Below are 18,738 nucleotides of genomic sequence, written 5' to 3'. Positions count from 1 at the left end.
GCCTGACACAGCTCAGTTGTTCACTGAGTCAATGCCAGCTGCCTGCTTTGTATTCAAGTCCCCCAGTAGACCTGCGACACAGCCTGTATTACACATCACAAGCACTCAGAGAAAAAGGATACAGCACACACACGTGACCGTGTGCACAGAAAGTCGCCCAGGAAGACACTTTCACAGCACACATACCAGGGTAGACAAATTCCCAAGAATGCACATACATACATACATGCATCCAGACAAAGAAACAAATAAATACACAGAGTCTCTCTCTGTTTCTCTGGGCATTGTAAAACACATCAAAATGCAACTTACTAAAAAGAAAGAAAAGACACTTCTGTTGAGACTATTTTTAATCTTTTTTTTTTTTTTTTACTTTTTCTACTTATACTGTGATGGCAAGCTGAAGGAACCATTCAATAAAAAAAAAACAAGGAACTAATGGCACTGAGTGTACTGCATCAAACGGCCTGTACTCAGACCAGCACATCCACTTGAAATCATTCTGATCTCCTCATCACACTTAGCCCAGCTCAGCACTAAATGACTGCATATATTTTTTTCTATCTCTTAGGGCTTTTGGTCTCTGAACAGTTCCTTGGAAAGAAAGAAAAAAAAAGCATCTAAACATCAAAAGACAGACAGTTCTGATGGAAACTTTTCCCTTATTCATCAATTTTTTTAGCCTCTCATCAAAGAGGATAAGAGGCCATGACAGGGGCCAGTGCCCTATCCATCCATCTATCCATCCCTCCCTCCATCCATCCTTTCTTCCCCGGCTTCTGCCCCTGGCTATTGGCGGTACTTCATAGGGAAATGCCTGTCACTCCTGACTGAGGTACAAATAAGAAAATCTGTAGGATGCCTCGGGGCGCTCACATCCCTTTATCCATTCATCTCTCCCTCTCTTTACTTTTCTCACATGCACAAACAGCTCCAATTTCAAATGGTCATGGGACTTCTGTGATATTGGATTCATGCAATCTGCATCATGGGGAAAACAACATCTGCCACATGGGGTCAGCTCTTACAAAAGTTTGACGCCATAAACTCAGTTTGGTGTTGTAACTTGAGGAGTACTGGAATAGTCATCCACATAGTCATAGATGGTCTGGACTCCCAAGAATCACATGATGGTAAATCCATGGGAACAGAATGTGGAAAGACGCTGGCCTTGCTTGTGACAGTGACCTTGAGCTATTCAGCCATAAAGGATAAGTTTGGTGATTTTAGACCTATATATAGCCTAATGTGTCTCTTACATACCTGTTGTACTTGGACCCACAGAGAATATTGACTTGTGTCAGCTGTCGGTTGAAACCGCAAGCTCTGTTGCTAGGCCTCTTGCCTAGCAACAGGAATGCCCATAAAGCTATTTCTAACAACAACAACAAAAAAATGTCAATAATTACGACAACATGCCCTGAAATCAATGTGACAACATGCCCCAACCAGGCATTCCTGACAAAGGTCCCTTCCCTCAGCACAGAGCTTCACCAAACCATTCAAATTGATGATCAGGTTATAGCTGAATGTGTCACTATGTAGAATTATTTTGACTCCTTCATAAGAAAAGAAATGAGAAGAAAAACACTAGTATTTTCATTATTTACTTTCAGGTGTCAAATTTGTTCTTGTTAGTGTGTTTTGACATTTGTATTCAACATAGGTAACCTCTTATTAAGGAAGTAAACATTTGTGTAATTGGACTTTTGGCTCTAAAATATTTAGTTTCAGAAATAAAGCCACTGAGACCCATGTGACAACTTGCCCCACTCTCCCCCACTGCAGGTATGTAAGAGACATACCTGCAAAATCACCAAAATTATTTTAAAGTTTTAGTCATGTCTGAATAATAATCACTTTATTTGCCAAGTACAGTAAATGCACAGGGATTTGTGTTGATATTGGTGCAGTTATACAAACAGCTAAGACAGCAACACAGTCTGTACTGTCACACATAGGGAAACAGGACCTTAGATACGGCACAAAGAGACAGTGCAAGACAAACCATGACCTACAAATACAGGGACACTACATGTACTTACTCATTTCTCCCCTTGGTCTTTCCTTAAAGGTTTAATAAAATAAAGGTTTGAACATGACGGATGGGTTAAGTTGGGCATCTTCAACAGCCCCCAAAAAAAGCGTGCGTGATTTATTATTGATTCCTCTCCATTTTTCTTTTTGCGCACCCCCATGAAAGATTCAAAAGACCTGAAGGAGATCCGTAATGCTAAATGCTGTAACTCTCTTCTACTGACAGTCTTGGCCAGAGTTGACTACAACTTCAATATTGATGTCGAGTAAAGGAAACGGACGGCCCTTTCTTTAGTGCTGCATCATGTATACTTTGAGTTTCTCCAGCTCTTCTTGAGAGGTTCGGCTTTTTTGCACGATTCAACCCAGTCCAACCACGTGTGTCTACTGTCGCCTGCTGACAGGGTCACCTCAGGTCAGATTGAGCACTGTGCACCCATGGGTGTTTCCAAAAAAAGTGACACAGATGAGATACAGATGAGACTTTTGTTGACACATTGGAAACACATTTACAGATGTAATCCTTTATACTTAAGAAAAAAAACATGACCCTGATTTAATTATTCATTATTTCCAAAGTGCATATATGGCATTTTGGAAATAAACTCTTCATTTACAGACCTGGTACCTGTTGCATGTCTAACAGCATTTAACCATTTTAACCATTTTAAGTCATCTGCATGCCCAAATTCCCATTCTTTTATTTAAGCAACAATAACTTTTCTTCAAAATATTCGGTAAATTAAATCCATTGAAGAAAATGTCCATTGAAGAATCGTTCAAATTTTATTGAGCTTACAAATTGAAAACACTGCCATCTTCTGGCAAAGTAAAACCCCTATACTTGACAGTAGTGTGGGAAGAAAAAAACTCTAATGCATTCTGTTTGTTGTTAGGACATTTACTTCTAGGAATTAGGCATTTTGTTCACACAAGACCAGTATATCTCCACGAGGCCGGTGAGAGGATGCTTCAGTGCTTCTTCTTCTCCTGAAATGATAAAAGGACGATGGTGTTACTGCAGGAGGAACATATGATGGATTAAAAAACAGCTCAAGTGCCACAGCTCCTAGCTCTGGTAGCGGCATAAGCCATGACATGCACCAAAATCGCATTCATTTTTTAGGACTGTTACGTAGTCTAGTCAGGCCATGACAGGTCTAACTGCAGTGCGTGTGTGTGTGTGTTGATTTCCAGGGAGGGGATACACTAGACAACAGCTCTTTTATGACTCTCTTATCTGACCTGTTTCTCTTCCCCACCCTGGGCTGGGTTCCTTCCTCTTCGCTACAGTAATTTGCATGGAAAAAACATTATTCATACAACAATGACCAACGCAGAATGCATTGCTCCATTATCACTGCAAAGAAGTGAAAGGAATTCAGTCCGAGCGCAATGGTGAAAAAGTTGATGTGCGATTGGCTGCAGGTTGATACGCTAAAATGCATTTAGATCTGGAAGATAGTCGCTAAACAACATAAGGTGAGTATGTAGAGTATGAGCTATAAATGGAAACAGCGGACACACCCACGGGGCCAGGTGGAGTGTGAGACAGACCAGTTCTAAAGCAGACACCACCCCCCCCCCCCCCCCCCAACTCCACCGGTTTGGTTGGTAACCTTTGTAGCTAGGCGTGACCAGTATGTCACCTGTTGAGCTGCATTTTATTGAGTTCAACTGTTCTGGAAAATCCCTGGAGATTTGCAAACAATTGCCATGTTTAATGTAGCGCTGTAATTATAATGCAGGGAAGTCTGCGGGTTACCGCAAACACTTTCACAAAAGGTGTAAAAGAGTCGAAAGTTCAGTTGGCAATATCCACTGCATCCTACCTCATCACTGCTGGAGGAGGAAGATGAGGATGAGGATGAGGATGAGGTTGAGGTGTCCGACTCATTTCCATCCTTGTGTTCCTTGTTTTTCTTGTCCTTCTTCTTGTGCTCTTTGCCATCATGGTCCTTTGACTTGTCCTTGCTGTGAGACTTGTCTTTGCTGTGAGACTTGTCCTTGCTGTGAGACTTGTCCTTGCTGTGAGACTTGTCCTTGCTGCCACTCTGAAAAAGGCAAATGGGGCTTTTGTGACGACAAGAGATCGATCCGGTTTGCTTAGACATAAGGATCTTGCTAGAGTGCGTTTCAATCATCAGAATTAATTCATCGAGTTAATAGTGTGTTGGCTGCAATACATGGGTCTTTTGCCTCAATAAATGGACATCAAGTCCTGGCCCTGGAGGCCAAAGAGCACAGATTAAGCATGACACCCAGAGAGGTGCTGCCGTCCTCCAAAAACACACTCTAGCCAGGTCTTGCTTGGGGAGAACTCTTACATTTATGATTTACTATATTTAAGTGGACATCTTGTCAGAGTGGACATATATAGAGCGCCTACCTCGGACTTGTCCTTGTCCTTGGCCTTGTCCTTGTCCTTGTCCTTGCTGCCAAACCAAGAAAACTTCTGGTCCTGACCAGAAGCATCCTCCTTGCCTACAGCTACACAAAGACAAGGGGGGCAGGTGGAATGCCAGAATTGGAATAAAATTGAGGAATAAAAGTTAGAGTTTCATTAAAAGTAAGACAAGCAATTCATTGAGAGAATGGTTTGATTGACAAAAAAAACCCAGCAGAAGGGGAAATTCAGTCCAACCAAATGAGACTGCAAGGTTTCAAGTAATGCTGGTGGGGATTTTTGACGAACTTTAAATAGTTCACTATCTTACTGGAATGTTTTTCTGGTCAGTCAGCAATATAGCCTACATCAACATTATTATTACTATTGTCTACAGGTGACAAGTTATTTTTGGCTGTTTTTCTCACACACCAAATGTTGGAAACTTAAACCGACCGTTCTGCTTCAATTCCAGTTACCGCATCTTGGAAACTATTAGGAAGTTGGACATGTTGGCTACAGAAGACCAATATCCCCAAACCCAGTCTGTATCAATGCATATTAAGAAAAAAACATAAAGTAAACAAGTAAATCGGAGCCTACCTGACTCCAAGTCGAAAGACATTGTCGCTTCTGTTAGAGCACCTGTGCAAGTAAGCAGCAAGCGACAATGCAAACTGACAGGCTGCTTTTCACATAAACAGGAAAACTGGATTGACCTCACCTCTCCACGCCCAGCGACCACACGTATCCCACAGCGTGCCTCCAGGTGTGCTGCGTGACGTAACCTTTTGCTACGTTCAAGTGCTGTCGGAAATATCGGAATTATGACTGGTCACCCAACAGAGTGGAAAATAGGCTATGATTGGGGAAAATAATGACAGCGTATAATAATGGGAAAGTGGGAATTTTCGATGATAAGTTGCCGAGATGAGTTTAGGGAGGAGAGCATGGAAGCTGCGTCAACAACTGATGGTACAAGTGATATATTTATTGATATATGTTTGACATTCTATGTAGGCCTAAATAACTGGCATTGTTGCATGCTTCTGTTTTGACTTTTATTTGTCATGTTTAGGTTGTTATTCGTAAGTAAAACATCTTAATTCTGCTGCAGCAGCACAAAATGTCTTTCCACAATCAAACAGTCACCAAAAAGGTATTTTGTTACATGGTCCACTTCCACTATGTTACTGTTTCAAAATAAAAGCACTTGAATGTGCGACAAATTGTGCTTTCGACTTCCTGTCTTGGAAGTAGGAACTTACGAGGAGCAGTTGAAGGCAGCATATCAAGCAGACACTTTCTGGTTTCATCCTGTGAGCTCGTTTATCAGTTGTTGTGGATGAATCTGTTCCTATAATTTGTTGAAACGTTTTATTTCACCCTACACTACCGTCGTGTTTTCTACAGTTTTATTCTCAAATAGCCTACAACAATAACATATATTTAGCCAAAAACAACAATAATGTTGACATTAATGCTGATTCAAGACCTTTCCACATTCTGATCAGTTCGGGAAGGACCTAGCCCATATTTTGTTCCTTTTTACAATACACATGCACATAAATCCTCTCCTGTTACATCACATCTTTGCAAAGCTGTGTCACAACTTCTCAACAGGGCGAAGGCTGCGTTGTAAGTAATTACAGTGTCAGCATTTCCAAAAGCTGTTCTAGGCCTAATGCACTGTACAGAACTACAGTTGCTAATAATTGAATATGCTTATTCTACACTATACTACATGCCATACTGTAATAATAATAACAATAGTTATAATGATAATAAGAAGAAAAAGAAGAAGAGGACAAATAAACACATAACACAAAATAAATAAAATCATGTATTTTTATTCCCCTAACATTTGCATTTTCTTTTGATTTGACTGGGGAATTTATGCACATTTCTTCCACAAATGCACTTTTTAATCACATAAAGCCACTGATAACGCCGCCATTTTGCATAATTATATCCCATATCCTGTGCATTTCCATCATGTCAGGACACATCTTTACTCAGCGACGACCTCTCTTCCCCACAGTAGACACTGATAAGTTGTGAATGGATGCATTTGTCTCACATGAAATCAAGGTCCTCTGAGCATTATTAGAGCAGATTTTTTTGGATTAAAGCATTCTCAAACCATCTTATTCTACCACCAAAACCCAGTAAAAGCCTGTTTATCAGTAACGGCTACACAGATCGATGTCATCTCACTGCTGGTAAGGCTTGGGGCCTCTTAGTAGATCACTAGAGGTGAGGTGGGTGGTGCGGCTCCCTGGGTCTCCCAGCCTCCTTGGGCTCCCTATCAAGGACTCCATGGGGCTGACGGGCCGGCGGATGGGGTCTCTTCGGTCAGAGGGACTCAGCCTGGAGCCAGATGGGCCCATCACAGACTCGAATCGGGAAGGCTTGGAGTCGGCCAGGGGATTCAGAGGCTCCAGCTTCAGGACGGGTTTGGAGGGGAGCGATACAGAGGAGAGGACCGGGGGATTCAGAGGCTCCAGCTTCAGGACGGGTTTGGAGGGGAGTGATACAGAGGAGAGGACGGAAGTGCTGCTAGGCCTGGAGCTGCTGCTGCCAGCGGCTGAGCTTTCCCCGCCGACGGGGAGTGAACCCTCCGTCTTTGGCTCCACACTTTCCTCAGGGCCATCCTGGAAGAAGAGGGATAGGACATTCAATGAATTCAACAGTAAAATGCATGGTATCAAGGTGGGAATCAGCGACAGTCCATGGGTTAGAGAGCCACTAGGTTGGCCCTGCTTGTGAGGAGAAATACAGTCATTTAAAAATAATAAAGGGGGTTTTGTTCATAAATTCAGCAATTTTGAAGTTTGTCAAAGTCTGTGTGGAACCTTTACAAATCTCTTTATATCTCTTTCTTCAACTTGACCAAAGATGTCACCTAGGCTCCAAAAATGAATGCAAGTCTATAATCATCCTTAATATTGCTCTCAGAATTCACATTAAAATAAAACTCACTTTCTTTTTCTTCTCGTCCTTTTCACTCCCTGATGAGCCTGAACTCTGGAAAGCAAGCAGAGAGCCAATAAGATCCTGCCGTTCCCCTTCATGTGGAACATAATCTGATGAGATTTCCTTTTCATGTGTAATTTACCTTTTTCTTCTTCTTCTTCTTGTCCTTTTTGTTCTCCTTGTCACTGCCGCTGGAACTGTCAGATGAGCTTGATGAACTTGAGCTCGAGTCCTGCTCCAATAAAGGGGGTGAAACATTCCATTATTCACCTTTTATAACGTGGTATAATGACATCGAATGGTTTTCTTTCTCACACGCTGAATTACCTTCTTTTTCTTCTTCTTTTTGTCCTTCTTCTTCTTCTTCTTTTTCTTATCATCATCACTGCTAGAAGAATCTGAATCCTAGATGGGTGTGAATATGGTAATTGTTGAGTCCTTGGGCCTTAATTTGGATGTAAGCTCAATGGGCTTGATTCAAATTTATGCCTGACCAAAACGTTTGAATTTAATTTAATGTTAAACTTTTTACACTTTGGAATAAAATGGACTTATACATTGCATAAGAAACCTCCCATCCTTAATTCTTGGTTGGGGTTAGTATCTTAATAGTAGCACTTGGTATACCTTAATTCAAACTTATAGCTCTATTGGAAAATAATTCACATTTGTGTCAGTGAGGAGAAAGGCTGCTGTGGACAAATGCCAAAACATCCACCCTGCTTTACCTTTTTCTTGTCTTTCTTTTTCTTCTTCTTCTTATCTTTCTTCTTCTTCTTTTTCTTCTTATCATCATCACTAGAAGAATCAGAGGAAGAAGAAGACGAAGAAGAAGAATCCTGGACAGAAAAGAGAAATGATGTCATATGTCACATTCCGCTAACAGTAATGACACAGTCCAAGCACTGACAGCCATACATACATCCTTCTTTTTCTTTTTCTTCTTATCTTTCTTCTTCTTCTTCTTCTTCTTCTTCTTATCGTCGTCACTGTCGGATGAGTCCTGAACATAAAGGGGAAAACATATTGTCTAGAACAGTACAAAGAGATCATTTTTGCACTTTGATAACCAGTAAGAATTCTTCGTCACAGCTCCTGCAGCCTTCAGACACACTGTGACTTCACTTCTTTCACTCCACTGCATCTTCTGTTCACAGCCCATCTCATGTCTGACTTTTTTCATTTTTTGTCAATTTTGAATGGACAAAAATGGCTCAAATTTTGTTTCAAAACTGTGCAACCAATTGTATTGACCTAACGCTTGGTACTGCAGCTTGTGACACATAATGTGTCTTGGGAATGGTCTCCCTAGGGTACTCAGATAATGTCCCAAACCCATCCACACTACACTTTCATTATTTGAACAGGTGGACTTTGTTACACTATTTTTGTAAGATATTTATGGACAAAGATTGTTATTCATTGTCAAACTGTCTGTCACATGAACTATCAGGTTGCTGTCTTTCTTTTTTTTTTAAGATTTATTTTATGCTTTATTAGACAGAGATAGTGAGAGAGAAAGGAATGTATGGGAGAGAGAGAGGGGAGGACATGCAGCAAATGACCACAGGGTGGATTTGAACCCGGGTCGCTGCAGGAAGGACTGAGCCTTATATGGTACGCGCTGTACTCGGTGATCCACCGGGCGCCCCAGGTTCCTGTCTTTCTCATGGTGTTTAACTTTTGTATCTGGGATCTATTGTTGACCTTGTGCTCACCTCACCAACACCCTCTAAAGAGGAAGTTGGACTGGAGCCGCAACATAACAAAAAATAACATTTCTTTTTATCCTTATTTTTCTTGTAATCCTCTCTACCAGATTAACCATAATCAATAAATCAATAAATATATAATGTAGATATATACAGACAAATGAAACTAAACAAATGATTCTAGTTGTGCTGCCAAACTGAGTGTGCAATCCTAATATCAGACTAAAAGCTTCCAGTACCACCTCCTTCTTTTTCTTCTTCTTCTTCTTATCCTTCTTCTTTTTCTTCTTATCATCGTCACTGTCAGAGTCAGAATCCTGCCACAGAACATATTATTTTCCACCTTGTAACTGCGTGTTTAAAGCCCGACATAATAAATATATCTGTGTATGCATGATATTGTGAGGAGCTTTGGATAAAAGTCATCATTAGATGGCATTTGTCATTGCACTTCTCTGCAGCATGGCATATTGGATTTTCACATAGGTTCAACAATAACATAAATCTTCTCCTCACCTTCTTCTTATCCTTCTTCTTCTTCTTTTTCTTATCTTTCTTCTTTTTGTCCTTTTTCTTTTTCTGATGCAAGCAAAAATGTGTTCAGAATAAACCATAAAACCATTTATCTCCTGGTGATTGACACCTGAAGTGTGTGTGTGTGTGTGTGTGTGTGTGTGTGTGTGTGTGTGGCCTCACCGTGTCATCATCACTATCAGAGGAGGAGGAAGAGGAGGAAGAGGAGCTGTCATCAGAAGAGCTGTCCTTCTAGAAAGCATATCAGTGAGTCAGTGGTCAGTCAGAGAGGCTCATGGGAAGATTCTCAGGGTTTTATATGTCAGTGCCACCCAGACTTCATCCCTACACTAGCCTGGATCAATCACTCCTTTTCATTTCCACTGGTTAACCACAGGAACCATTTGAATTTCATGGGACTGGCAGTAATTTCCTCTGAATGGGCAATTTGAGCACAGAGGTATTAAACACTTTGATTGGACTCTCCTGTTTGTGGGTGTAAGGAGGATGAAGTTAAACCAACAAAACAATATAACAGAACAGTGGTGGAAAGACCACCATCATTACATAAGAGCACGTCAAGTGATTTAAAAGGCAATCAGGAACGATTTAGGCTGGTGATTGAAAAATCATCGATCCAGGTGATGAATTCCTGAGGCTGGATCCAGGTTATAAGGCATATTTGCTATCATGTGCCATTTTATCCAAAAATCTCCACCATTAGCCTATTCATGAATTAACTCATCAATTCAAATTCAACTGAAGAATTGGAACTGGAAGTTGAAAAAACCTACAGGAAACAGAATTGGAATTGAATTGGAATCTAAGGGAGTTGAATTTAATTCAATGAAATTCTGTGTTGTTTTTTTTCTTACCACATATTTGAGATTACACATAGTGTTATATATAACACTGAATATCATAAAATGTTAAAGGTACCTTTCAGGTGGTACTTGATGCATAACATGTAATCGTAACCCATACATTATGACTGAATGTATTTGATTTAACTGTCTTTTATTTGATTCATAATGTTTGATTTATTATGTTTAGCAAGTCAAGACAAACTCTCTTAGAAGTGGAATTTCATGGACTTTCCTGTCATTCCAATTCTGTTTCCTTAGAGCTGGGTGACATTCCAATTCAAGTTCCAACTCCAGGAATTGAATTGGAATTTACCATGCATTCTCAGTTCAATTCATGAATGGCCCCATCCCTGACCATTAGTGCATACATGGTTAATTGGTAAGCACACAATATTTGTAGACTCTCACCTTCTTCTTTTTCTTTTTCTTCTTCTTGTCATCTTCGCTATCAGAAGACGAGGAAGAGGAAGAAGAGCTGGAATCCTGCAGAGAGAGAGAGCTGAGAATGATATAACACCAATACAACACACAGCTGAGCCATTCATCAACAACACAAACAGAAGGGGATTTGTGGATGTGTTTTGAGGACACAAACCTTATCCTTCTTCTTCTTCATCTTCTTTTTCTTCTTCTTCTTCTTCTTTTTCTCATCTTCACTGTCTGAGGAGGAGCTGTCAGAGGAGGAAGAGGAGGAGCTGGAGGAATCCTATGGATAAAATGTATCAAAATTAATATCATATACAATTTCTTCCTCTGGATGTCTCTGTTCTGTCCTTTGAAGAATAGTTGCTGTATTTGAATTCTGTTCAGCGTATATATCTTAAAAATATAATATTCTGTGCACTGTACCATGCTCAGTATACTGTGTTGTTTTTCTGTATAATGATGTTTGAAAAATATTTGCCTATACTGAGGCAGCTTACTGATCCGCAGGCACACCACCATTTGCAAAGGTCTCTTTACCTTTTCCTTCTTCTTCTTCTTTTTCTTCTTCTTGTCTTTTTTGTCATCATCGCTGTCAGAAGAAGATCCAGAACCAGAATCCTGTTGCAAAACAAAACAAAAAAAGAAAATGAAAAGGTAAAACATGCTGTGTAACATTACTATATTATGTATTAACAAATCTTACATCAATTCATTGTGATAATCATATACTATAATATTGTATAATGCCAATACAAATGGCTAAATTCTGTGCTATAAAACTATGTTTTGGGGCAGCAAAGACCAAAGCATTCATCATATTTATATATTTGTTCTCTTTGTAGCACAGTAGACACACTGTAACATGTTTACCTTTTTCTTCTTCTTCAACTTCTTCTTCTTCTTCTCCTTGTCTTTGTCCATCCCTCCTTCTCCCTCATCATCACTCAGGTGTCCCTCCTCCATACCATCAGCTGAACAGGAGACATTATTACATTATTACCAAAAACAAAGTCTATACTTTTCCAAACCTCCAATCACATGTTGACTGGTCGATCAGCCACAGCAGCACACATACCAGTGAATTCAGAGTCCAGTTTGCTGTCTTCTTTTGCTTTGTCCTTCTTGAGCTGTCATGAAAAAGCAAAGGAATTAGTTTGTGTATGTGTATGTGCATGTATGCGTGTGTGTGTGTGTGGTGTGTGTGTGTGTGTGTGTGTGTGTGTGGGCTTCACCTTGTCATCATCTTTCTTTTTATCTCCATCGCCACTTGGCCCTGCACTCTCACCACCTGCAGACAGGGGACAGAGTGTGTATGAACTGGTTTGATCACACTTAGAGCTTGTTGCTGCAGTTCGCGTCTCTGTCTATTTCCAGTCACCGAAACACAGCAGGAACTCACCAGCAGCTGACAGAGCAGCAGCACTGCTGAGCTCATCCTTCTCCTGTTCATCCTTCTCTTCTCCCTGTGAAACAACACAAACACAATCAGACTTTTTTATTTAGTATCTTACATACTGTACCTTAGTAGAGTCATTTTGTCTCGGATTCCCCCTGCAACTCTACACACACACACACAGACACACACACACACACACACACACACAGAGAAACACACACAGACACACACAAGTGGACACACGTACAGTATATACAGGCAAACATGCGCACACACACACACACACGCACATGCACACTCACATTTTATACAAAAACAATGTTAACAAATGTTGTTTGTGCCATATATATCCATATATATTACAAAACACACAATTTTGCAATTGTTTTTTACAAAAAGTGTTCACTAATCCAAATATTAGAGCAGTATAATCAGTGTAGAGTGTAAAGTAAACATGCAGTGTCTCTGCAGTAGAATACATGTGGAATACAGCTGAGCTACAGTATGAGCTGATGTGGTGAGAGAGTATGGTAAGACTATGAATCTTCTCATAGCATTCTCTTACAGGTCCAGACAGGTACAGTAGCTAGCTGCCCACTTTCTGTCCTGTGTGACAACACTGAGGAGGCGCACTGTTGGGAAATCTGCCTTTTCTTCACTACTAACTCTAGAGCCACGCATTATGAAAGGGAAAGATTTATATTTGTTGTGTAACTTAATGAAAAGCAAATCTGTGCTATGCAGAAAAAAAGGAGAAATGGGATTTGACTCAGCATTCCCAGAATAAATGAAATGCCTTGCAATGTTCACATGATGAGCGACCTCGCTCCTGACCTAAAAACCTGCTGCCTGACTGAGTTTACAGACTTCAGACCTTCTGGAAACAAAGAAGTGGAAATATACCTTTTTCTCATCCTTATCCTTCTTCTTCTTCTTTTTCTTGTCCTTCTTCTTCTTGTCTTTGTCGCTGTCAGAGGATGAAGAGCTAGAATCCTGTGTCAACAGAGTTTTTATTTTCATTTCCATAAATAAAGCATCTGTTGGCCATTCATGCATTCATTTGAAATTATTTACATTAACACAAGTCATGCATTAATTACACTTGGCAATAATGATCTATATACAGCTGCTTTTTTTTTTTACAGTGTAATTACAAAATGCATTTGTTACTATAGGTTTAGCTGAACATGATCAACATACCTTCTTCTTCTTCTTCTTCTTTGTCTTCTTTTTCTTCTTCTTCTTTTTCTTCTTGTCATCTTCGCTGTCAGAAGAGGAGGATGAGGAGGAAGAGCTATCTGAAGAAGAGGAGCTGGAGTCCTGAGAGAGAAGAACAAACCGATATAAACTTGCAAAACAGATCAGACACCCACCAGTGTCAAACTATATGGTGCTAACAAAATGTTTTGAATCATACCTTCTTCTTCTTCTTCTTTTTCTTCTTCTTTTTCTTCTTCTTCTTCTTCTTCTTCTTTTCATCCTCACTGTCTGAGGAGGAGCTGTCAGATGAGGAGGAGCTGGAATCCTGGGACAGAGGCAACAGAGAAGTAAATATTCAGTTATATGTTTATAAGTTATGGTTTCTGAGTGATTAAGATATCATTGCAGAATGCAGTTCACATATTAATGCTTCAGTGTTGTTATAACAAGTATGACTTTTTGATCTGTGCTAGTCCCACAACTAACAGACTGGCGATGAGACAGTTGTGTATTTGCGGTATATTGTAGACATGTTTGGCATACCTTCTTCTTCTTCTTCTTCTTCTTGTCCTTCTTCTTCTTCTTCTCTTTCTTCTTGTCATCTTTGCTGTCTGATGAGATGGACTTCTGAAGTAGAGAAAAAAACACATTTATTTGGAGAAAAAATGTCCTTACTCTGTGTTCAGCAGACAATATTTAAACATCATTTACATTACAGTTTACATTTTAGCCATTTAGCTCACACTCCTATCTGGTGAAAAGCTTAAATTCCTCGATCATCAACATTACAAGCAACCAAAAGTAAGAAGTCAAAGGGTCAAAGCCATAGAGTCAAGACAATAGATGTAAAAAAAAATCCTGTTTTTCTGTGTTTTTTCATACTGCATCCATCTCCTTAATGATGAGTTCAACAGAAGCAGCATGGTTAACATTTCATCTGAGTGTCTCACCTCGCTTACCTTCATGCCTTCTGTAGATATCGGTTCCATCTCGCCATCTGGACCTACAAACAAGCATTATGTCTGCTTTAATGAATGGACAAATACTTTCCATGCTGGGATTCAAAAAAACACTTTCTATATGGTGCATTTGGATCTGAAACTAAAAACTTTTTAGGAACATTTTGGCCTGAGAACCTCAGATGGCCTCAGATCTCATATCATTACTGCAGGGTGAACCATGCATTTATGAATTTAAACACTGTGATTTGAATATTGTTCATGGCCTCTAGGATGATTCTATCAACCTTAAATATATAACAATCATACAAACTTTGAAGTAAATGAGAAGCACTGAAATCTGAGGAATTAAGTTTTTACACGGTAACAGCAGTCACCACAACAGTAGTGATATACTATTCTAGTAAGAATAGCACTAGGGGCTGTAACACAGGCCTTTATGTCCAGTATAAAAATCATTATTTGCTGAATCTAAGGGGAATTTTAACAATAACCTTTCATTTAAAAGCACAACAGACAAGATGAATTGAACACTTCTTTTGATTTTTTTGGCCAACATACTTGCAAACCACATCACCTGGAATGGAAATACACAACCTATTCTTTCTGTAACTGTTAATGCGCAGAGCTTCCAAATGCACTACCTTGCTGAGATTTGAAAACATAAAACAGACTCACTTTGCTCTTTTTCTAAAGGCTTCAACTGGGAAATAGTTTCACTTACCAGACTGAGATATGACAGTGCTGTCCCAGACATATTCCTTCTCCTCATCCTTTTGCTTTGTCTTCTTCTCCTTTTTCTTCTTCTTCTTCTTCTTCTCATCCTGCAAGCGAATGTTGAGGGGAATCTTTAATTATTCTAGTTTAGCACTGAAACAGGCAAAATCAAACACTGATTGATGCAGTGAAATAAGACCAAAGCTTATCTGTGCAGAACGAGGCTGTGAGTTTTAGAATTTTTTATTTGTGTTATTTATGTCTATGAAGCTTGTTTGGCAAGGTAGTGTCTTTGCGCAATCTAACCATCTGCATATATTTATTTAAAATATATTAATAAAGATAAAGCCATCAGAAACAGGGCCTGGTGCCACCTACAAAGTACATATGAAACATTTGGAAAACTAACATCCACACCCACTCTGGATATGCAGCCACAACTAACACATGTAATGTCATGCACAGGCAACACTGTGGGTATGAGGCATATTAAACACATACTGGATGCATGGACATATTATATATATCCATGTATGTGAGCATGCACATGTAGCAGAGAGATGTTATTACACTAGATTATGAACGGGGACCCTTACTGTGAAATATAAAAGCAGGTATGCAGAGGTCTTTTATTTTGAAGAGCAAAGTTGATCAACACCTCCTGTTTTCATTTTGTTTTATTATTTTTATCTTCCAGGTGAGTATATTGTATGTATTTTCTTTTATGTAGAAATGTGTCATCCTTGAAATAAAGCGCAGAATAACACCCGCTACACACACACATACACATACACACACACACACGTTTTGTGATGCCTGAAGGTTTCTGATGCTAAATAAAGCCAAGTAGATCACAGATAAATGTTTAAGCTGAGTGTTTTAGTCCCTCACTTCTTGTAATAGATAAGTGTTTGAAAGGTTATGCCTTTCAAACAACTAGTCAATGAACAGGTCAATCCTATCAGATGTTTGAAGGGAGTGGACCAGTGGGTGGGGAATGCACAAGGTTTCTTTGCCGTTACTCGTTCATCAAAAGCTTGCGAGAGCCAAGCCACTTGCTTTTCCTGAGTCTCCTGATTTCCCACCCACACCCACAGGAGACAGGCAGGAAGTAGTGCAGCACCTGCACTGGCTGGCTGAGTACATTTGGTGACATCTTACTGCATATCATTCAGATCAAATGGTATCACGTCACCATGTGATTGCAGTTATTTGGATCAAAGTGTTATCAAGACTAGACTAAAAAAAGAGAAGGGAGTGAATGCTGCTTTTGGGTTTATTTGTGTGCTCTTTAGTTTGGAGGTATTGCAAAGCTTAAGCTGTTGACAAAGCAGCCCATGGGGAGGGGCTGCTGTGCTGATCCCCAAACTTGCCAAAGACGACAATGAATGCTCAATTTTTAGATTGCTAAATATAGCCAAATTGACAGCGATTCCAGATTTAATATTTCACTTCAGAGACTGCATTGTCTGACAAAATCAAATATCCTCACCTGAGGCAGCGACATAGTTAGAGGGCCTACCGATCTCTTATGAGCTGCTGTGAAATTGTTTGTGCTTACGGCAAGGGAGCTAATTTAGCGGTGCCACGGGAAAGACTTCCCGCGGATTAAAAACACACACGACTGATTGGTGGCAGAGCGGAGAGCAGTCGTGCCCCATGAACCAATCAGATCTACATTCTCTCTAATTGCTTCATTTGGGGGATATTCTGGCTTTAGTGGAAAAGACAGAGACTTCCTGAGAGCTGAGCACATGACAAAAGAGCTCAGTCTTCTATTTATGATGCATGAAAAACACAACAACTCTTCCTCGTTATGTTGAGTAAATCACCAGCAGAGCGGTTACTAATGAAAATATGCAAGTCTAGGCCTAATAGGGAGAATTTCTGTGGTATTGAAAAATATGTGATGAGGACAACTAGTGTATGACATGTCACAGCAAGACAAGAGTAAAAAGAGTAAAAAGGCACCATTTTACACTCTATATTTCGATTCAAAATGGGCTATTATATAGTGAAAGGATGACTAATTTCTACTAATAATGATCAGTGAAAAAGGTTAAAGCGTCATAATGATGCAATCCTGGATCAACGCTTTCCAGACTCCCACACCGCCCAAAAAGCCACAACTTACCTCACTGTCGCTGTCTGAAGAGCTGCTAGAGGAAGAGGAAGAGGAGGAGGAGGAGGAGGAGGAAGAGGATGATGAGGAGGAGGAAGATGAAGATGAGCTGGAATCCTGTTGAAAAAGAGGCGGGGAAGTTATTGCTCAAGTTTGTGTAAATAGCGAGGAGGTTTATTTATACCCGCCTTTTGTCGGTGAAAGTGATAAACGAGAGACGAAATGAATGAGTCACTGCACACGAGCACTGTGGAACAATGCTTTGTCATAACCAGTTGGAGATATAGCAGTTTGGCTGGCAGCAGATGGGAGGGGCTGTTCAGGGGAGTTTTCAACACACAAAGGAATGTTTTACCAGAAAGTCACACACACACCAATTCCAGCCAATTAAATTTCTTGCAAGAGTGAGAGTTGATCCATATTTTCCTCAACTGGATGCCACTTCCAGTCCCAACTCTCCCCTGTTTGACTGGCTGTAGTTGGTGTTCTTTAAGCCTTCTATCCTACTTTCTGCCCTCTGTCACATGAAGTCATCAGGCTGGATTTGTTTCTGGTATCCAGCCCTCTAGGTGTGTGGCTTCCAATCAAGACAACACCCTCAAGTAACCATGGGATCTACTGACTGTTTTGCAGTGACTATTCCTTAATCTGATTAGACATGAGGATAGATTTGGGGTGTGTGTTTTTTTCCCCTTTCAGCGCTCTCTGTCCCATTTTTATTAATGCAACGTCATTGTGAGTTTTCAGTATATACTCAGTGCTGGTAAAGGAAAAAAGTGGCTTTGAAGAGAGATTTTCCATAGTCATTAGAACAATTAGGCTCCAACTAGGCTTTGTCCTGCAATTGCAGGCTTACAGTTCAATTGAAAGCCAGATTCTGTTTGTTTACAGTAAAGAAATGATCTTTCTCCAATTAGAGCTGACTTCAAATCCATGTTTTTTTTTCGTTTTTAATGACTGAATGACTTTGTTCTGCAAGTAGCAGCGCATGTGGATTGGTTAGTGATGAAGATCAGCTTTTCTGAGACACGTACCTTCTTCTTCTTCTTCTTCTTTAGTTTCTTCTTTTTCTTCTCCTTCTTGCCTATCCCCTCATCCTCGCTGTCTGAGGAGGACAGAGAGCTGTCAAATGAGTACAGCTCCTGATGAAAGACAAAAAGAGAAAGGAGGGATTATTTGCGGTGACATTTACAGCCTTCAGAATCTTGTAAAACACAAACAGGGCTTGAGAGCATTCTTCAAGGGTTCTTGTCATTCTCACAGTGAACTTTTTAGCCTTTCACCTTTACTTTCAGAAATTCAGTCTTGGCCTTTTAGAAATGCAGAAATGTATTCCAAAAGGAGATAGCCACCATTTGAAACATGTAACACTTGAAGAGTTTCATTCCACATTGCTATATATAGGTATTTGTTTTCAATATTTAGTTA

At 40.0% G+C, this 18,738-nt stretch overlaps 2 protein-coding genes across 2 annotated transcripts; both read right to left on the bottom strand.

Moving 5' to 3' along the window:
• Nucleotides 1-2,800: 2,800 nt before the first annotated feature.
• Nucleotides 2,801-5,153, bottom strand: LOC139666690 (uncharacterized). The gene is made up of 4 exons (XM_071545998.1): nt 5,027-5,153; nt 4,427-4,527; nt 3,870-4,091; nt 2,801-3,027 (listed from the first exon to the last, which is right to left on the bottom strand). Exons 1-4 carry the CDS (start codon nt 5,046-5,048, stop codon nt 3,010-3,012), a joined length of 363 nt encoding a protein of 120 aa, XP_071402099.1. The 5' UTR covers nt 5,049-5,153; the 3' UTR covers nt 2,801-3,009.
• A 1,100-nt stretch (nt 5,154-6,253) lies between these two features.
• LOC139666689 (nucleolar protein dao-5-like) lies at nt 6,254-18,452 on the bottom strand (the record flags this gene model as incomplete). The annotated part of the gene is made up of 24 exons (XM_071545996.1): nt 6,254-7,077; nt 7,406-7,450; nt 7,542-7,631; nt 7,727-7,804; nt 8,128-8,238; nt 8,322-8,402; nt 9,354-9,428; nt 9,628-9,690; nt 9,808-9,876; nt 10,899-10,973; nt 11,086-11,196; nt 11,454-11,534; nt 11,787-11,887; nt 11,992-12,043; nt 12,149-12,204; nt 12,316-12,379; nt 13,216-13,305; nt 13,513-13,632; nt 13,730-13,837; nt 14,056-14,139; nt 14,463-14,515; nt 15,196-15,295; nt 17,323-17,427; nt 18,345-18,452. Coding segments are annotated over 24 exons (2,361 nt in total), but the record flags the coding sequence as incomplete, so codon positions are not given.
• Between the last annotated feature and the right edge of the window lie 286 nt (nt 18,453-18,738).

This window comes from Centroberyx affinis, unplaced genomic scaffold (assembly GCF_046629955.1).
Source record: "Centroberyx affinis isolate AG114_WGS23_722 - 3 ecotype Tasmania unplaced genomic scaffold, CSIRO-AGI_Caff_v1 ptg005087l_1, whole genome shotgun sequence".
Taxonomy (NCBI): Eukaryota; Metazoa; Chordata; class Actinopteri; order Beryciformes; family Berycidae; genus Centroberyx; species Centroberyx affinis.
Note: the sequence above shows the minus strand (reverse complement) of the source record. Positions and strands in the feature narration are given on the sequence as shown.